This window comes from Camellia sinensis, chromosome 7, assembly GCF_055761805.1.
Source record: "Camellia sinensis isolate YWXY chromosome 7, ASM5576180v1, whole genome shotgun sequence".
NCBI classification, from domain to species: domain Eukaryota; kingdom Viridiplantae; phylum Streptophyta; class Magnoliopsida; order Ericales; family Theaceae; genus Camellia; species Camellia sinensis.
In genome coordinates, this window is record NC_138967.1 from 172,699,893 (window position 1) to 172,720,772 (window position 20,880).

At 29.7% G+C, this 20,880-nt stretch overlaps 1 protein-coding gene across 2 annotated transcripts; it reads right to left on the minus strand.

The window, feature by feature from the left end:
- Positions 1–1,170: 1,170 nt before the first annotated feature.
- LOC114309069 (sodium/calcium exchanger NCL) lies at positions 1,171–15,487 on the minus strand. Of its 2 annotated transcripts, XM_082879850.1 has the most exons (8): positions 14,963–15,413; positions 4,910–5,095; positions 4,219–4,400; positions 3,329–3,343; positions 3,198–3,298; positions 2,818–3,094; positions 2,410–2,736; positions 1,171–1,625 (listed from the first exon to the last, which is right to left on the minus strand). In XM_082879850.1, the coding sequence occupies exons 1-8, from the start codon at positions 15,369–15,371 to the stop codon at positions 1,377–1,379; spliced, it is 1,746 nt and encodes a 581-aa protein (XP_082735976.1). In that variant the 5' UTR covers positions 15,372–15,413; the 3' UTR covers positions 1,171–1,376. The 2 variants fall into 2 exon arrangements, with proteins under 2 accessions (XP_082735976.1, XP_028110565.2); XM_028254764.2 differs by having other exon boundaries at positions 3,198–3,343; positions 14,963–15,487.
- Positions 15,488–20,880: the final 5,393 nt, after the last annotated feature.

Sequence of the window (20,880 nt, forward strand, 5' to 3'; positions counted from 1 at the left end):
GGATGATTTGTTATAAAATTAGAAATCTCAATGAGTAGAATGTAATTTCCAAAACTATAGGGAGCGATTCATATTTTTAATCAAATCTCGAGGATGTATTTGTAACTTACCCTAAATTTTATAATATTTTCAAATTTTTTTGGTTAATTAATGTGTCATACACTAACAAAACATTGATACTTGAAACAGGATTCACTATGAACATATTGTAAACGTCACACTAATTAATAAAAAAATATATACAAAATTTATTTGTATGACATTACTCTTTAAATATATATATATATATATATATAGATGCTAATATCAGCAAAATTCATGTGGGTGAAATGAGAATTATTTTTAAATTTTTTGCTTTTATCATACAATGATTCAGTTTCTCTTCAGTTATTGAGTTGTCTAACAGTTGACATGAGCCTAACCAAGTCCATGATAGTTAGAGGTGATTTAACCACAAAAGCATTTTCATCAAATCTTATGTGATAACTTACCATGTAATATTTAATTTTTCTAAAAAAAAAAAAATTGTCATTTATCTAAGTAGTATTTGCCATTGCGCCTATGTATGTCATATTTGACATTAGCAAGATGTCAATTATTTATTTATTTAATTTTTTTTCTTTGTTTATGTAGGACCCATATTAAGAAGGTTTTGTCAAAATATATATTTATAAAAAAAATAAAAAAACAAACAAACAAATTGAAGTAAGAAAGGAATTTGCTTATTGACTAGTGTTTATTTTTAGAAATGTCAAATTACTAATCCTTCAAGTTAAAAAAAATAAAAATCTTAATTCTTTCAACTTTAAAATATAATATGTTCATATTGTTTTTTTTGGAAGCCATTATTACTGATTGAAGAGCTCCATAAAGAAAAGAAAAATAAAAATAAAAAACCAAGAATTTGGCTTGAGAAATTCAATTTACCTTTTTTTTTTCTCTCAATCACACATGACCTAATTTCTTAAAACTGTATTTGATTCATGAATTTGTGTAGCGATTTGAAAAGGAAAATAAAAAAAGTGTGAAAGATGTGTGAAATATCAAGCTAAATCCCTCACCAAACCCTTGAACTAACTCAATTCATAATCAAAATATCCAATTAAAATTCACACACATATAACAGACAAACTACAATATCAAGCTTGCACATGAATGATACACAAGATGGAATGCAACATCATCATGGCTTTCTATATATCCCGAAAATAGCCATGCCATAGTTCTAGACATTTCAAAGTCACTAATGTGACAAATACTCAGATTTACAAACTAACAGGGAAAAAAAAAAAAAAAAAACAGCAGATAAGTTTCAAAGGTAAGAAACCACGATTGATTACTCAATCGGCTGAAAGTACCAACCTCTATGAATCTCTCTATGACCAGCCAAGAACATAGTCAAGAACATACACGAGTGCCAGGGAGAACGGATAGAGGAAGAACGCCACTAAAGCTGTCCAAAGAGGGAAGGTGGTTCGGAAGCTAGCAAATGCACCCATCACGAGGCAAACAACTAAAATAACCAGAACTTCCGCTGAGAAGTCCCACGTCAATCCTCGGACATAAACCAAAGCTAAGAAAACCGACAAGCAAAGGACGTTGTTCATGGTTACTGCCCCATATAACTGCAACAGAAAAAACTCAGAGGTCACGGCATTCAACAACTTCAATTTACAAAAAAAAATTCATTTTTATCTATATCTATCATTCACTTCCAATAAATCATCTAATTTAAACTCTAAAATCAAAAACACAAAACAATTAAGATATATTTATACAATTGTTTCAATCTAAAACAAATACTGAATATATGGAGTTCTCAATTGTTTTCAAAGAGTCACACGACTTCTACCTAGTTTTGATGGAGCTTGAAGGCAGTTTTTCTCAATTTCAATATCTTAATTCAACATCAGCCACATTTACTAAATGAGCTATCTTTCGGGTATTATCTCTCTTTTTCTTTTATATGAAAATAGCTTTTTTGGTTTTCATATGAGGGTACACTATTACTACTTCATCAAAAAAAGAACTAAGAAAATGAAGTGTATAGACTGGGTGCAATTTGGATGTGTCCCACACCACCTAACTTCAAATTTATTTCACTTACTTCACTTTGTAGACACTTTTTCTAGACACGTAGTGTTTCTGATGGGGGAATTACATCCAGAATTAAAAGAGATTGTGAGTATGTTATGGGTGGGTGTGCAAAGTTTGAAGTGGGTGAGTTCGTTGCTTGAGATTTTTGGTATAGATATTCAAAATATGTAAACTTGGGTGTTCAAATTCTAAGGAGTACGCTATTACATATATACACACAAATAAAAACATAGTCAGAATATTCAATTGCATACCCTTCCCCTCATGTACTGCTGCCACTGATGGAATACAAATAAAAAAGGGAAAACAAACCTCGGAAAATGTTAATGAGGCTGATCTCATCCTTTTCCGGCTGGCAAAGATAATAGCCGATACTGCCTCGCTAGAGTTGGTAGCCAAAGGCAGCGCAATAAATGAGATGAAGAAAGATGGAATGCTTGTGGCATCGGAGAAATTATCAACAGCATCTACCAAAGGATCAGCAAATGCAGCTGCGATGACAGTCCCCACTACCAACATCAACACAGCTTTAAGAGAGGTCCACTTGGGATTTTCAACACCCTCTAAGACTTCGTCACTTTGATCCACACTTTGATCCCCGCTTTGATCCCCTAAAAGATAGTGTTCTCTCTTTGTTTGCTGTAAATGCATGAACATTAATGATATCATGATCTGAGAGCAGTACTAAAAGCTAGAGAAATTCAACATCGCACGAGATACCTTGTGGAAGTCATCAAGATATTTCATCGTGGCAGTACCAGCCTCACGAGAAGGAGCACCAGCCTGCTTCGCCTCATCAAGCCATTTTGAGATTCCATCGATGAACTCACGCAAATCAATTTTATAATCATTAGAAGTATCAAAATCGTTCATCACTTTCCTCACAGCATCATCCTGATCAAAGTTAATCTCATCAAGCCGCATTCCTAAGATCAAAGCTTTCAATTCAGGTTCTGAAACAAATCCATCCTTATCCCCGTCAATTGTGTGAAATAGCCTGCCAAAAATCCATTTAAGAGTCAGAAAATATGCGAGTCCAAGTCTAAAATTTGTGAGTCTGCAATCAGAATCTTCAGTGGGAAGTATAAAAGAAAACCAACTTTTCTACAATTTCAGTATTAAGCTCGCCATTGTCCTTGATGAACCTTCCCAGTGCACGCATCCTTAGATATTTCAGAAATCCTGATATTACATGCTTATGCTTCGCATAAGCAAGTCTTCTCCTCTGGATCCATGGCTGAAAAACCTATATATAGAGAAGGAAAGTTAAGCACAGATAGGGAAAACCCGAACAATTCAGTTAATAGGGAAGAAATTTAACCAGCTAACTACAAGCAGGGATGGAACCCACTACTCAACACGACAAATAGGAGTTCACCATACCTTGGCGATTAAAGTTCAGGTGACAGGTGAGATAATATGGCCTCTGATAACAAGGTTTCCACTCTTTTGGAAGAGGAAAGCAAGGAAATTAAAACACCAAATGTAATCTATACACTTTCTGATGACTTAATTAACAAGAGGTTTTGCTCGCAACCAAGACAAGAGAGGCAAAAAAAAAGGCATTAGCATTACCCAACATTACATTTTCTCGAGTGAAGTATGGAAGGCAGTGTTACATGTGACTCTTCAATTCTCCTTGTTGGATTCGCATTATGACAAGGGTAAGGGAATGAAATATGTATCCATCACCCTACCCAAATTAGGTACTTAGATCTTCTTCTTCTAAATTTTAAACAATGTTTGAAGAAGAAAAAACTTGAATTTGATAGTAACGAAATAAGGAAATGGCTTCTCCTCAACTGGACCAGTTCACACCCGATACACATTTCCGAGTCCATGTAATAGCTATAACATGTTTACATTATCTAGTGCTGTTGTATTCTTGTATTGTTCAAATTTGTTCATGATATATGTACACAATAAAGTTAAACATACTTGCAATATTTATGTTTCAAAACTTTTTTAGACATGAGTTGAACAAATAAATGCCATAACCTAACTTTTTTTGTATCCATGTATTGTTTCAATTTATTCATGACAAAATAAATAAATGAACAAAAATATTGAGCATATTGCATGGGGCAGAAAGATCAATGCTGCATAGAAAATATATTTTACCTGATAAAGACAATATGAAATCAGCATACAGACAGAGACAATAAGTGCAATCAAGACTGCCAAGTGTCTTCCTGAAGTTGAATTCATAATTTGTGGTATCTGGACAACAAGAAATGGTATTACAGATATAGCCATGATCCTTGCAGCATAGCTAGTCCAGATGTCAGTAGTGACACCAGAACCTGCAAAGATGAGAGTAACTTATGTGGATTATGTAATCCATCAATAATCATTGGTCAAACATTCTATACTTAAACATTTTCTAACGGGGATGGCAACAATCCAAGAAAATGAACAAGTCAATGAGGCGTACGAAGTTAAACATGCATTTGATTATCAGTGATAATCTTATCACAATAGAAAGTACTATGATTATGGCATCCAACTGTAAACTGTCACCTAAATAAAATCAAAATAAAAAGCAAACAGCTAGAAGCACAAAAATTTATTTATTTTTTGGATAAGTGGAAAACAACAAGTACGATGATGATATCAAAAAAATCATAATTTATGTATTCATGTGCCATAACTTCACTTTAGGCATGCCAACATCACCCATGTGTTTTTGGCTACCGAGAGAGAGAGAGAGAGAGAAGCAATTCGAAGTCAGAAATAATAGTTTTTCTTCAAACAATACATGATTTTCGCACATAGGAAAGGAAAAAATGAGTAAGAAATTCCGTGGACATACTAGTTAAGCTAAATTTCTTTGTATCTTTTCCATCTATTGCAATTGAATCGTGCAGGTCACACTTGCCGACAATAACACAAGTTCCCCATATTACAGTTAGGAGCATGACTGTAGACCCAGCTAGCAAGCCCATTCCAACTGAGACCTGACTTTGAGCTGTTTCTGTAGTTCCAGAGAGTCCAGATACTGTAGAAAAACAATGGATTGAAATGGAAGCATTATAGAGACCAATCATAAAGCATATAATGTATATTGGATTTAATCAAAGAAACTTTGAAGCAGAAAAGACACAATTCAATGCAGGCCTTACTGAAAACATGAACTTTACTTGACATTGCATAATCAACTGGTCAGTCCAAACTACAATCAGCCTGAGGAAAACATTGGACATGAAGACTATATGCACGCTTGACATTTTTTCTTCATTTTTAATTTGGAGACAACATGCAAGACATTGGTAAACAATTCATAGAAAAACCAAGAAGTCAAACTAATGCTCCAGAAAGTTTCCTCTTTGAATACTCTTAGATTGATTACTCCCTCTAGCATCTCAGGGGAAAAAACATGCAATTATGCATTCATGTTTTATAATCCCATATTGTGTGTGATACCATACCAGTAGAACATAATAAGGCTCACCATTTGTAAAAGATACACCAGCTGTATATCTAACATAGTCATCAACATCATCTACTCCCTGCATCCTCGACCTAGATTTTCCCTTCCACGGTATTCTCATGCCACATAACTAATTTAAAGTTCACAAACTAGCTTTATTAGCTAATTGAAACCTCTTGTATTCTAATGCTTGGCTTTATTTCATCCATCAAAAGAAAATTAGTTACAAAAAGTTTACCCGAAGGCCAAATTTTCTAAATTGGAGAGAATCATAAAACTTCATCAACTAAATTGAGATATTGAAATACATTATACAAGGCAAATGAATAAGTTATACATATGAAGAAAAACTACGAAAAAAGTTTTGGGTAAGACTCAAACAAGATATTAAAGAAGACATTTGTTCCTAAAACCACATTTATTTGCAATGAACAAAAAAGTCAATAAAATCTAAATTAAATTGTTTTTCATTGTGTATGCACCAAATATAACATTGCCTTCTTATTAAATCCATGACAAGGAGAATAACGGCATGATTAAACAAAACATACAAAGGTAAGTTTGAAGCGATAAACTCCTAATCAAGATCAATTGAACTTAAATTTTGAAGAATTATTAGGTTAAAAGATGAACATATATATATTCATACATTGAAGAGGAGATCCACAATTACCATTAGTAATTTTCTAAATCCTGTATCTCTTAGCTTAAACAATTGTTAACAAGAGAACTGAAGCAATTATTTGCAACCAAATCAATATAATTACCAATTGACAGCACGAAAGACTTTAAAATTGTAAGTTCTGTCACCCCAAAAAAATATCATACTTTCCACAAACAAGTTGAAAAATAAAAAGAAGAATAAAACACAATTTAAATAAATTTTCATTTAGTAAGCATCTCAATTTCACCATGCTAAACATCACCACTTGAAAGGTTTCTATAAAACCAAATGGCAAAATGAAATAAAGAATATTTTTTTTTTTTTAAATGATCTAATTGCCATCCCCAGACCTTCATGTCTGTTCAATTGAGAAAATGTCCGTGCTTCAATTTTCAGGAGTAATGCTATATACATTATACAAACAAAAAATTCATTGGCTCATTGTGGACCTTTTACTTCAAAACAAAACACCATTAAACACATCATTCTTACCAAGTTTTTATAGGAATAAAGTTTTCCAATTTTCAGATTTCTATATGCACAGGGCTAAAAAAAAAAATTGCAATATATTCTTCAAAAATTGAAAACAAATCCGATTTGAATCACAACAAATTTAAAACAAGGTTCATGATTTCCCAATAAACGGCAGGTAAAATTTTAAATCTAATATCAGGAACTTTCAACAGTAAAATAGAACACAAAAGCAAAACAACAGACACCATGTGTGCATAAAACTATTAAGCAAGACAAATTAAAATTTATAACCAACTATTTATCCCAAAAAAAAAAAAAAATTATAACTAACTAACTAACTAACTACATCTTCTTAGAATCCTCAAACTTATAGGTGAGCTCGTTTTTATGTTTTCAAACATTTTTACGTTATTCAAGGAATTTCACATGTTTTTTTTTCCTTTTCGTTCATTTTCCAGGAAGCCAAAGAGGTAAAAATGGAGATCGAAACGAAGACAAATAATAATACCGAGAATAAGCATGGCATTGGGAAGAGCGCTATGTACCCAACTTTCAAAGGTATCTTATCTAATTTATGATTATCATAAATCACATGTCTCAATATTATGGAATTATTATAGGAGTCATAATAAAATAAAAAAATTAAGATATAACTAAATAATTTTCTAATTATAATTAAAATAATATAATAATTAACAATATATTAGGTCATAACTAAAGTTATAAAAATCATAATCAAAAATACATATTATAAGCATCCTAGAATTTATTTATATTATTATAAATAAAATAATATAAATAAAGATCATAACTCGCATTTGTATATATAAAATAAATAAATATATGAGTATTAAACTGAATATACATGTGTGTTGATGAAAGGTTTATCGATATCTGATTAATTTAATTTTTTATAAGTATATTCTACTTAATATTATTTAAAAATTGAACGGTTTAGATTATTAAAATAAAGTCCAAAATAATTCTCACGAGCCGCACAACAGTGAATCCAACTCCATTAAAATAAGCGATGGGTTTTCTTTCAATCCAAAACATGAATTGAAAAGTGTTGTCTTAGTTCGTAGAGGATCATTATGGATCTTATTTTAATAATTTGAATGGTTTATTTTATAATGTATTTTGTGTATATTAGCCACACACAAAAATTAAGTCAATCACATAATCATAATATGTTTAATTTGTTGTATTTGTATCCCAAAAAATGAATAACAAATGTGTTTTTATAAATATAAATTTTTTTTTGAATAACAAAACATGATAAATTGAATATGCTACTATTATCGGATCGATATAATTTTTTTGTGAATAATATGAACGATATATATGAAAAATCTTACAAATAAATGGTTGAGATTATTAACTTTAAATTCTTTAAATTTGATTCATACCAAATCTTTGAAATAACTTACGAAATAAAATTTTAAAATTGATAATACTTTTATTTTATAATTATTAGTCTTTTTTTTTTTTATCATATAAGATGTTACACAACTCTTAAGTCAAATGCTCTGATTTTGTTAATTATTAGTCTAATCAATAAGTTTACTTTTTTTTTTTATGGAAACACTATGGTACACATCTTTCAAATAGTGAGCCATATGTACCCTATAACTAAAGAAGAAAATGACATAATTTTATATTTTTTGAATCATAACTATAAATAAAATGAAATTTAAAAAAAAAATTGCCATAAATAACATAACATGAAAAATAACTAAAGATTTTATAAGCCATAACTAAAATAATATCATAATTAAAGAAAAAAATGACATCATAATTAAAGAAAAAAATGACATAATAAGGGGTGCATATGGTACCCCTAAAAAGGAAGTGTATATTAAAATTTTCTTTTTTTTATTAATATTTTAAAAGACAACATAAAATTTATCATGATAGAAGCAAATGCATTTACTAATATTGAAAATATGATAATAAAAAAAAACTATTTTAAAAAATAAAAATGATTAAAAAGCATTCAAATTGTATAAAAATATTTTGAATTTATTGATGGATATGTCCTGATCTATTTATTTTTTTGTCTTATTTTATATCATAAAAATTTATTGATAAATAATATAAAATATTCTTAACACTTCAATTTTTCTTTTCCCAGAGTTGACTATGCTGCGCCTGCCAAGTTTGTTTTTTTTCGGTTAATAACGATTTTTATAGGAAAATGTGTACCTTTCGACAAAAAAAAAAAAAAAAAAAAGAAAAGAAAAAAAAGGGTCTATCCAACGTGCGACTGTGTTGACATTTTTATATCTATTTAAAATGGGCAGATTATCCCTTCGGAACATCTGATGAAAGGAGATTTATTACGCTTCGTTTGGGAAGTCACGGTTTAGATTTTTTTGGTTATTTTAGTCACAAAAAATAAAATAAATTATTTTAATTATAATAAACAAAACATCACATTTAACCTATAATCATTACATTTTTCTCTCAAAAAAAACTCAAAAAAGCCAAAAAGCTCTTCCCAAACCAGGCTTTTAAGCCCAGGCTAAAATATTCAAAAAAGTCAAAAAGCCAAAAAGCCAACTCACTTCCCAAACGGAGGCTTAGAAATTATTTTTTAATATTTATATTTTAATTAATTTATAATATATTTTTATTATTTAAATATTTGATACATCAAATTTTAATTCTATATTTTATGAATAATTTAATCTTTATAAATATTTGTTAAACGTTTAGCAAATTTAATGATATGAACATTCATATTTTACATTATGGTGCTTTGAGAAGTTGGTAAAAAATTAATTTTTTAATTTTTTTAGAGACTTTTTTGGCAAAAAATTGAGTTATTTTGGGTAAAAAAATTGACTTTTTTGATTAAAAAAACTGAAAAGTCAAAAAGCTGACTTTTTACTAATGTTCCCAAAAGAGCTCACATAGCAAAACATTGGCACTATCAATTTAAATATTATTATTAAGAATATTTTGATAGAGGTTGTTTGGAGTGTCCTAAATAAGTGTACTTTTTGTCTTTTTGGACTGAAAAATTGAGGGAAAAAAATATGGATGTTTGGATTAACTTTTTTACTTTTTATGAAAAAATGTGTATTAAAAAATTGTATAAATTAGTGTGTACAAAAGAGCTCACATAGCAAAACATTGACACTATCAATTTAAATATTATTATTAAGAATATTTTGATAGGGGTTGTTTGGGGTGTCCTAAATAAATGCACTTTTTATCTTTTTGGACTTAAAATTTGAGGAAAAAAATATGGATGTTTGGGTTAATTTTTTGACTTTTTATGAAAAAATGTGTATTAAAAATTTGTATAAATTAGTGTGTAGGGGAAAATTAGGATTGAGAGTTGTGCAATCGTAATTTTTGACTTTTGGTGAATAGTGATAACTTTCTAACTTTTTGAGTAACTTTTTGACTTTTTGGCAACTTGCCAAACTTGGCCGAGGTTGTTTAGAGTGTCCTAAATAAGTGCACTTTTTGATTTTTTGGACTAAAAAGTTGAAAAAAAAAAAGATGGTTGCTTAGGTTAACTTTTTGAATTTTTATGAAAAATGTCACCTCACACTCACACTCCTCAATTTTTCAGTCCAAATTAGTGTATAAATGTCTTTTTATTGATGACTTTTTAGTGTATAAATTAGTGTATAAACTTCAGCTGCGCAGTTGAAGAAAAATGTCTTTTTATTGATGAAAAAATATTTATTAAAAAATTGTATAAATTAGTGTGTAGGAGAAGACTATGAGTGTGAGGTGTCCAGCCGTACTATCTGCACAGCTGAATTGATGCTAAGAAATGATTTGCTACTTTTCGAGCATTGCACTAGACGGTGTTATTCGGCCCATGGGGGCCATCACGGGTCTCGTTTTGATAATCTGAACCGTTCAATGTGTAGAACTCGTCGAGTATTGTATGCCTATAAAAAATCACGTTGATCGGATATAGATAGCTATCTAATCAGATTGGTTTTTTTTAACCGTTAACTATAACTTCATCCATTTTTTGTATACAAAACTGATTTGATCATGTAGTTAGCGATATCCGATCAATGTGATTTTTTACAGACATATAGTACTCGATTAGTTCTACACATTAAACGGTTCAGATTCAAAACGGAACCCGTGATAGACCCCCATGGGCCGAACAACAGTATATTAAAATTGCACCCCAACTGTCCAATTTTTCTTAAGAAACGTTGTAATTTTGTATGTAAAATTAATTTTTTAATATTTTTTTTTTGTGAATAGTGATAACTTTTTAATTTTTTGAGTAACTTTTTGACTTTTTGTCTTTTTTTGGACATGCCAAACTAGGCCTTAATATAAATAAATTTGGATCCTACATAAATTTTTTGTACATTTTATGCGTGTAACATTATTTTATTCTTTGAAACAATAAAAAAAAAATTAAATTTATTCAAAATTTGATTTTAAAAATTTAAAAAAATAATAACCAAATTTAAATATAAAAAATTAGGTACAAAGTAATGTCAATGTATTATTGCAACACACGAAAGGTGTGTGCCCCCACTACATTAATTCGTTAACGACATGTCATTAATGGATGCTTTGGAAAGATAGTTAAAAATTATTTTTGATTTTTTTTTTTTTTGATTTTTTTGTAAGAGAGGAAAATGAGTTAAAAGGTAAGAAGTAACTTTTAACTCACTTCTTAAAATAGGCCTAAGGATTGAGGCCACTTTTTGAAAGAACACAAAAAGTTAAAAGTCAGTTTTTAATCTATTTTAGATTATATCATTTTTTTTTTTTTACTTTTTTACACACTTTTTTAAAAAATGTTTAAAAAAATCAAAAAGCCAATTTTTAACAAATTTCTCAAAACAACCTTTAGAGACAAGCTAGGTAGGTGCAATGCCCCTGAGTTTTTCAAAGTTCTTCAATTAGGATTTTTAAAATCGCTATAATCTTAATCATAAAATTATGTAAAATTGTATTACAATCCCAATCTTATCAAATGTCTGAACATTATATTAAATTTGTTATGGTTTTAATAATTTTAAAATATACTATCATTAAGGATAATTTTTTATTTTATTTTCCCATTTTAACAAAATTGGGATTTGGTGGCGTTTGTGGAGGAAGAGTGCCCACATGTGTGAGTTTTGTCCAATTGGTGGCTTTTGTGGAGGAAGAGTGCCTGTGCCCACCACATTGGAGAGAGACAAAGAGAGTATCTTGTGTGATTTTGTACGGGGACATGCACGGCGAGTAGAAATTGTTAACTAGTTAAATGAAGGAAAAATTACAGGAGGAAAAAAATAAGTTTCACTCATATAATAAAATAAATTTTAAAATTTTCAATATTTTTAATTTAAATTTTTTTTATTTTTTTTATTTCAACTTAAAAAAAATATTTTAGTCATTAAATTCAATATATGTGTATAAAATGTCTCAAATACTTTTTTTATTAAGTTTAATAAATAAAATATTGTTTTTTTATTAATTTTACTTAACAAAAATATGCAAATAATTTAGATTAAAAATAAATTAAAAGATTAAAATTTAAATTAATAAAATTAAAATTATAAATTTATTTTGTTATAATGATCAAATTTTATTTTAAAAAAATCATAATTTTTCTTTGAATGAATGGGGTTTAATTTGATAAACAAAAATGATTGGGAGCTCTAATTTGTGAGCTCTAGAGAGCTCTAATTTATGGTGGGCCCCATGTGATGTAATGTTTGGTCTTGATTTTTTTTTTTTTTTTAATTTCCACATTACTAAGCCTCCGTTTGGGAAGTGGGTTGGCTTTTTGGCTTTTTGGCTTTTTTGGCTATTTTAGCCTGGGCTAAAAAGCTTGGTTTGGGAAGGGCTTTTTGGCTTTTTGGCTTTTTTGACTTTTTTTGTGAGAGAAGAGTGTAATAATTATGGGTTGGATGTGATGTTTTGTTTTTTGTGGCTAAAATAGCCTATTTTGTCTTTTGTGGCTAAAATAGCCAAAAAAGCCCCCAACCCAACTTGCCAAACGGAGGCTAAAGCTGTGTTTAGAGTCCCAACTCTAAAGCTCTCTATCATCCCCCTATGATACAATTTAGGATAAATTATAAATACACCCTTGAGATTTGGTTAAAATAAAAATTAGTTTTTATAGTTTGAAAAATTACAAATACCCTCTTATTAGAATTTTTATTTAACAAAATTAACTGAAAAAATAAAATTTATAATTGCTCTCCTATACAATAATAAAATTACTTAAATTATTAATTGAAACATATTTTTAACATCATTAAAAACTCTTAGTTGACTTAATAATTTATTAATAAAATAAACAATTTATTATGAAATTAAAAATCTCAGAAGATGGAATGTAATTTTTAAAATCACAAAGAGTGATTCGTATTTTAATAAAACTTCACATATATTTGTAATTTATCCTAAAACTTAAAAGGGTTTGGTTATGGTGTGCAACTTACACCTTACACCTTATACCTTACACTTACACCTTACACTTACACCTTTTGTAAAAAATTAAACCTTACACTTACACCTTTTTTGAGGTTGCACACCATGTGCAACCCACTTACACCTTACACCTTACACTTACACCTTACACTTACACCTTATACTTATACTTACACCTTACACTTACACTTTTTGTGTAAGTGGCACATGGTGTGCACTTGCACACTTAAGAAAACTCCAACTTAAAAATTAACTTGTTTATTGTGTTGAACTTAATATTATTTGTTTTTCTAATTTTTTTTCTAAAAAATAAAGTAGATTGATGTGAAGTGATAACAAAAGTCAAGAACGAAGGTACCTAACGAAAAGAAACTAACAAACAGGTGTGGAGTAAGTAATAAGGAGGTGCTGACACATGACAGAGTCTTTGGATTGCAGCATACCTTATTAATAAGTATTAACAAAACAAGTGTACACATGTGATTGCCTGTCAAACTTTTATTAATGAAATATATATACCACCTTGTTATTTTGAGAAAGTTTTATGCATTTATTTTCTTTAACAATGATGTACACCAACTTCTTATTTTGGAAAAAGTTTCAAAATTGGAAGCGTTTGGGCGTGGAACCCACAAGGGTTGCCTACTATATGCAACTCCCGTAAATTTTTATAAATATTAGTAAGTTGTCTTATAAAATTATGTAATTTAAACACAAATTTATATAAATTAATTCATAAAAATTTAAGAAATTATAATTTAACATAAATTTTCATAAACATATGCAAGTTATTTCAGAAAATCGCATAACCTAACACAAATATGCATAAATTAACCAATAAAATATGTAGTTAATTCTCACAAACTATGTAACTTGAGTCACAAAATACATAAATAAATGACATAGGTATATCTTGCTTAGTCAAGAATTTTCATTTACTTTTATGCATTTGTTTACTTTAATAAGGTTTCATATATATTTGTTTTCACCAATCAGCAAATGTCAAAACAATATTAGTGACTTTTTTTGTTCCGAGTTTTATATATTGTCGCTAAAATTAATAATTAGTGACGTTTTTTGTGATAAATTTTTTAAACTGTCGCTAAAAGTTAAAAATTAATAAATTTTTTGTAATGATTTTCTTAAACTGTCCCCAAAACTTATAATTAGTGACGTTTTTTAATAATGTTTAATAAAAAAAATATCATTAATTATCATAAAATCTATTAAATAATTAGTTCACTTATTGGATCTCTACATAATTACCCTTTGATCCTGTTTGTTTTGGAGTTAAATAGATGAGAGGAGATTATGATGGAGGTGGGATTATTTAATATTGTGTTTGCTTGTAAAGTTAGGGAGGGGATTAGAATAGAGGAGGTGACATAGATGGAGGTTGGAAGAGAGATTGAGATGGAAGAGGTGGAGATGGAGATAGTATTAGAGAAATAGTAAGGAGATTAAAAAAAATATTTTTTTATTTTTTATATATTAAGAATTTTTTTTTAAACATTAATGTTTAATTTTTTATATATTTTTATTTATTTTATTATTTTATATAAAAATAATTTAACAATTCTTACACTAATAACTATCATCAAAACAAACACAATTTTACTTAATCTCCTCACTAACAATCTATCACTATTAATTCCCTTCATTCTACCTCTCAAAACAAACTGTCTTTATTTAACCACTAATTATTTACTTTCCTCGAATTAACAAAAATTGTGTAGACTAAAAAATTACCATTGTTTTCATCTTCTTCCGCGTAATCAATGATTCTTTCCATTTTCGTACATTTTCCAGGCAACCAAACAAGCAGACATAAACAAAATCAAGATCAAATTGGGATCAGAAAAGGAGATTCGTACCGAGAATAAGCATAGCATCGGGAAGAGCGCCGAGAATGGGAAGAAAGAGACCGCCGACGATTCCAGGACCTAGAATCTCCAGCAAGAGCTCGCTGCCATTGGAGAGGTACGTGGCGGCGAGGAACATTAGGTATCCGTAGACGATGATGAGGAAGAGGTTTCCGAGTACGGTTGTGGTGCAGGGCATGAATCCGTAGGTTTGATCGCAGGAGTCCGATGCTCGGAACTGGTTGAGGGGGAGGAGGAGGAGCGGCGGAGCCTGGAAACCGTCATGGACTCCGTCGGAAACCAGATCTGATGATGGACGGTCGGTGACGTGGCGGCCGTAGGCTGTGGCGGAGAGGAGGAGGAGGAGAGAGAGGAGGGTGGTGAAGAGGAAGGGCAGGGGTGATCTGTTACTGTTGGTCATTGTGGTTGTTTTGTTTAGTGTAGTGTTTGTGTTCGTTTGAAGAAGAACGGATATATATATATATATATATATACACCATAGCTATAGGATGGGTGTTTGGACCACACATAGGGCCCGTTTGGGATAAATGTTGGGCTGAAAAAATAGACTGTTTTATTTAAATAGAGTAAAATGTAATATTAAATTTATAATTATTTTATTTTTTTTATAAAAGTTAAAAAAGTCAAAAAAATTATCTCAAATGAGATTTTTTAGTCCTAGATTAAAATGGTCAAAAAATTTAAAAATCAACACACATTCTAAATGAACCCTTAATAAGTGGTGTTAATAAATTTATTCATGTAAGTCTTGTGATAAATTCATTGTTGTAAATTTATTTATAAAAATAAAAGTTTTAGATAAATATATTATTTTATAAATTTATGAATAGAATTTAATGGATAATAAATTTCTAAAATAAGAATTATTGATAATTTATCCTAGATTTTTTTAAATTTTTTTTTGTCTTTAATAATTATTTTTTTAAAATTATGTCAAAATTTTTTTAATTTTTTTTATCTGTCTCGGGTAGACCAAACTATAAAGCAATTCGACCATGCTACGTAGCTCGAAACCGCGGCTCGAAATCGCGGCTCGACACCAAAACGATGTCGTTTTGGTGTGAATTTTTTTTTTTTTTTTTCTTTCTTCCCTGGTTTTGTTACAGAACGAGGAAGAAGAAGAAGAAGGGAGAAGAAGAGAAGGGAGGAGGAGGAGGAGGAGGAGAAGGAGGGAGGGGAGGGGGCCATAAAAACCGGTTGGAGGAGGAGGGGAGGCTGGGCAGATGACGGTGGTGCTGCGACGTCGACGGGGCTGGGCAGACGACCGGGGCTGGGCGAGGCGACGGTCTGCTGCGACGATCGGCGACCACCCACGGCGACGAGCCCTCTCCTCTCTCTTTCTCCCTCTCTCCTCCTCTTCCCTCTCTTTCTCCCCTCTTCTTCCATTTTCGAGCCGTTTCGAGCTCGACCCTTTCGAGCTACGACACATTTTCGAAAGTAATTTGATAGTTGGTTATGGGTAAGGCCTCGTTTGACGTTATGTTATTTTAATAAGTTTTGATTTTTTTTTGTCAAAATATTAATTTAAAAAAATTAGTTTGTTAAGAATGATTTTTTTAATTTTTTATAAAAAAAAATGTATAAAAATTAAAAAAAATATAGAATATTTGACTTTTTTAATTTTTCAATGAATTACTTTTAAGTTAAAATACACCCTTCCCAAACAAGATCTTGTTGTAATTATTAGGCTTCGTTTAGGGAGTTTAAATTTTAATTTAAAAGTTAAAAAATAACTAAAAATTAAGAATTGTACAAAGTAGTCAAAGTGCACTTTTTCCATAATAAGGTGTTGTTTGGCATATGTTAAAATAACACATTATTTTAACACATTATCTTGTTTGGAACGTAATTATTTTATTTAAGTCACATCACTTCAACTCCAATCTATATTTTACATTTTTTCGTAAAAAGTAAAAAAATATATTAATCTTACACTTCCCAAATAACCCCTAAACTAAAATATCATTCTAAACATACTAATTTATTTGAGTGATACTACATCTCTTAATATATCACTCTTATTTTAACCTCCAATGAGGTGGAATAGAGAGACAGAGAGAGAGGAAGGATGATGAAGTGAGGAGTGGCATACATTTCACATCATTAGGGGTGGATTACGGTGCTCAATTAGAGCTCCCAAGTATTTTTCAAATTTTTTTTTTATTTTTATGTTTTTTTACCTTGTATTTTAAATACAAAATCAAAAAATTATTAAAATAACATATTCTCATAAACTCATTAGGAATGAATTAGAAATGTTTAATTAAACTCATTTTTTCTAGTTATGACTACAAATATTATAACTCGTCTATACTACATTATTTTGAGTGTTTATTTCAGAACTACCATAATTATTGAGATAGTGATATTATCCAAACAAATAAATTTTTTATACAAAAGGTTGTCTCGCACTTTCCATTTTCAAGCAAAACATAAGTGATTAATTTATTTTTAAAATGTCATAGTCTTTACAAATTTTTTATAAAAATGATGTGGTAATATTATTTTTGTAAATAAAATTATTTCTATGGGTTTTCTATTTAAAATTGAAAGGTGCACATTGACCATATATATGAAAATTTTGTACGCTTTTTTTTTTTTTTTTTTTTTTGTATATTAGTTCTATTTTTGTGCAATCTTCTGCTGTTGAATAAAAAAATTATTTAATGCTCCTGAGAGAAAAGGTTATCATGCCCTATTTTGATTAAAACTGCAAGATCTATCTCTTTGGAAAATTTATTAAAAAAATCCCTTTTCAAATGTTTTTACCCAATTAGTTCATAAGATATTTTTATATTCTAATAAATCTTATTATTTAGATATTTGATCTACCAAATCATAATTCTCATATTTAAAGTATTTTATAGACATTTCTATCCTTACAAATATTTTTTGAACGGTTAGTAATTTAGTGATGTGAACATTTATATATTGACGTGTTAACGTTCACATTGACAGTGTGAATATTCACATTGACGATGTGAACATTTATATTGACAATGTAAATATTCACATCACGGAATATTCACACTGTAAATGTTAATATTATCAGAGGTATTTTGGTAACTATGTCATCTATAGAACTTATTGGAACATAAAAAAATAATATAGACTAAATGGAACATAAGTAGGTGAAAATAAATTTATGAAAAAGTGTCCCTATCTCTTTTATGTTATTTTTGAAAAATCAATTGAGTTTAAAAAATTAAATGGTAAAGAAGAATATTCCAATATATATAAATAGTCCAATTTGCTAAAATAATTTTTTTACAATCATCTTAAAGTGATTTTTTAAATAATCAATATTTAATTATATAAAAATTAAAGATAAAAAAACCACTCCTTTAATAATCTCTCTAATAAATGAGAAACGTAAATTTATTCACACACTTAGCTTTGTTTGGAAAGTTAAGTTTTCAATTAAAAAGTTAAAAAAAATATTATAAATTATTAGATCATTCTCTCTCTTTTTTTACGCATATTTTTTTATTAAAAATATTAAAAAATAACTTAATTCTTCAACAAAATTTTAGTTTGTTTCGCTCTTTAATAAGATAAATGTGGGACCACCGGAGTGAACAAATCGTTAGCTCGTTGAATGAGTGTGCGAGCCGCGTAAGGGGCAGAGTGAGTAATTTACTTACGCGGCGTGCAATAGTGTAACACGAGCCGGTAAACCAAAAAAATAAAAATAAAAATAAAATTATACTAATCGTCTCTATAATTTGAAATTTATATTTAAAATATAATTAGTTCAAGACGATTGTTCTTTATGTGAAATTTTACACCAAATCGATAATATCACTTCTGTTATATTGAGAATCGGTACAAATCAAATTTTTTACTAAACAATATCAAGTCAAATGGTTCAACTTGGCACGGTTTGCGATATAAGAAATAATTTATATAAAAATATTAAATTAACCATTTGTACACTATTCCAATATCCAATCCAACCATTCACAAAAATATAAATAAAAGAATTAATAAATATTAAGTATTTAGGCTTTTATTGAAATAAAATTAGAAACAAAATATAATCTGAAGACCAAAGTCTTGGCACCAAAGCAAAATCAAAATTAAAACCATCACATCATAAGACTAAAAATCACAAGTCTAAAACATATAGGCATAGTAGTAACAAAACTTAACTCAAACATATATGAGTGATAAACTAATAACTTATCATATTGCCAATATTTATTGTTAATCCTAGAATTTTAAGAAAAAATAAACAATTAAGTGAGTCAATTGTACTTTGTACTCAACCAACTTTATTATATATTATGTTTTATATGCGAAACACTCGGTTAGTTTTAGTTTAATTCAGTGCATAAGGTGCCTAAACCGATACCATATCGAAAATCGATTTTTTTTTAAAAAAAAAACTACACAAATTAATTCATATTAAAAAAGTGGCCAAATATAGCCAGTTTGGTTCGGTTCAACTAGTTTAGTTGATTTTTTAGGTTTTTTTTGTTGGAATTATGGTTTTATAAGCTTTTTTTGAGCCAACTTTAAGCCCAAATTTGAATGAGATCCACACGTCTTTTGAGGTGGGTCTAAAGAGGTGACGTGTTTCTTACCGCATCGCAAGTCACACGATATAAATGGTTCGTCAAAACCATTTCTGAGTGAATGGGAACTTGACATCGTTTTTGAGTCCGTGGAATAGAAAATTGAAGAGTCAAAAGTAGGTTTTCTTTAAATGGTTGTCCCACATTGAAACTTTAACAGAGCTTGTATGTGTTTATAAGCTCTAGGTGGCAACACTTGGGTTGAGCCCCAATGAGCACTCCAAGTTTGTAAAAGGGAGGAGTTATGGATAAAGTGGCCTTTGGCTCAAACCACTACGCACCAAGTCGTGGTCCATCCACCCGGCCGGCTAGGTCGTTCCGTGCACAGGTGTGGGTCGGGTCGGTCCTAACATTAATTTATTTCAATTTTTTCAAATTCATGCGGGAAAATTATTTGAATTTCTAAACAAAATTAATTTAATTTTTGTGCTAAATTTTTTTGTCCAAACAGTGCCCTTTTCCAACAATTTAAATTGTTCTAAACTGTTTGAAAACTGCCCATCAGTTCTGGGATGATCTAAATAAGTGCATTTTTTCACTTTTTATGAAAAAACATGAAATATGAGTTAGGTTTGAAGTGATGTGGTAGAGAGATGACGTGACTTAAATAGGATAGTGACTTTTTGACTTTTTGAATTTTTTGTATTATGCAAAACTAGGCCTTAAAACTGCCCAGTAGGTTTTCTTTACATGGTTGTCCCACATTGAAACTTTAACAGAGCTTGTATGTGTTTATAAGCTCTAGGTGGCAACACTTGGGTTGAGCCCCAATGAGCACTCCAAGTTTGTAAAAGGGAGGAGTTATGGATAAAGTGGCCTTTGGTTCAAACCACTACGCACCAAGTCGTGGTCCGTCCACCCGGCCGGCTAGGTCGTGCCGTGCACATGTGTGGGTCGGGTCGGTCCTAATATTAATTTATTTCAATTTTTTCAAATTCATGCGGGAAAATTATTTGAATTTCTAAACAAAATTAATTTAATTTTTGTGCTAAATTTTTTTGTCCAAACAGTGCCCTTTTCCAACAATTTAAATTGTTCTAAACTGTTTGAAAACTGGCCATCAGTTCTTGGATGATCTAAATAAGTACATTTTTTCACTTTTTATGAAAAAACATGAAATATGAGTTAGGTTTGAAGTGATGTGGTAGAGAGATGATGTGATTTAAATAAGATGACGTGGCTTAAATAGGATAGTGACTTTTTGACTTTTTGAATTTTTTGTATTATGCCAAACTAGGCCTTAAAACTGCCCAGCAGTTTCCAACAGTTCTAAAACTGTTTTGCACCTGTTCTAGTTTGAATTCATATCTATTCCAGTTTGAATTTATACAT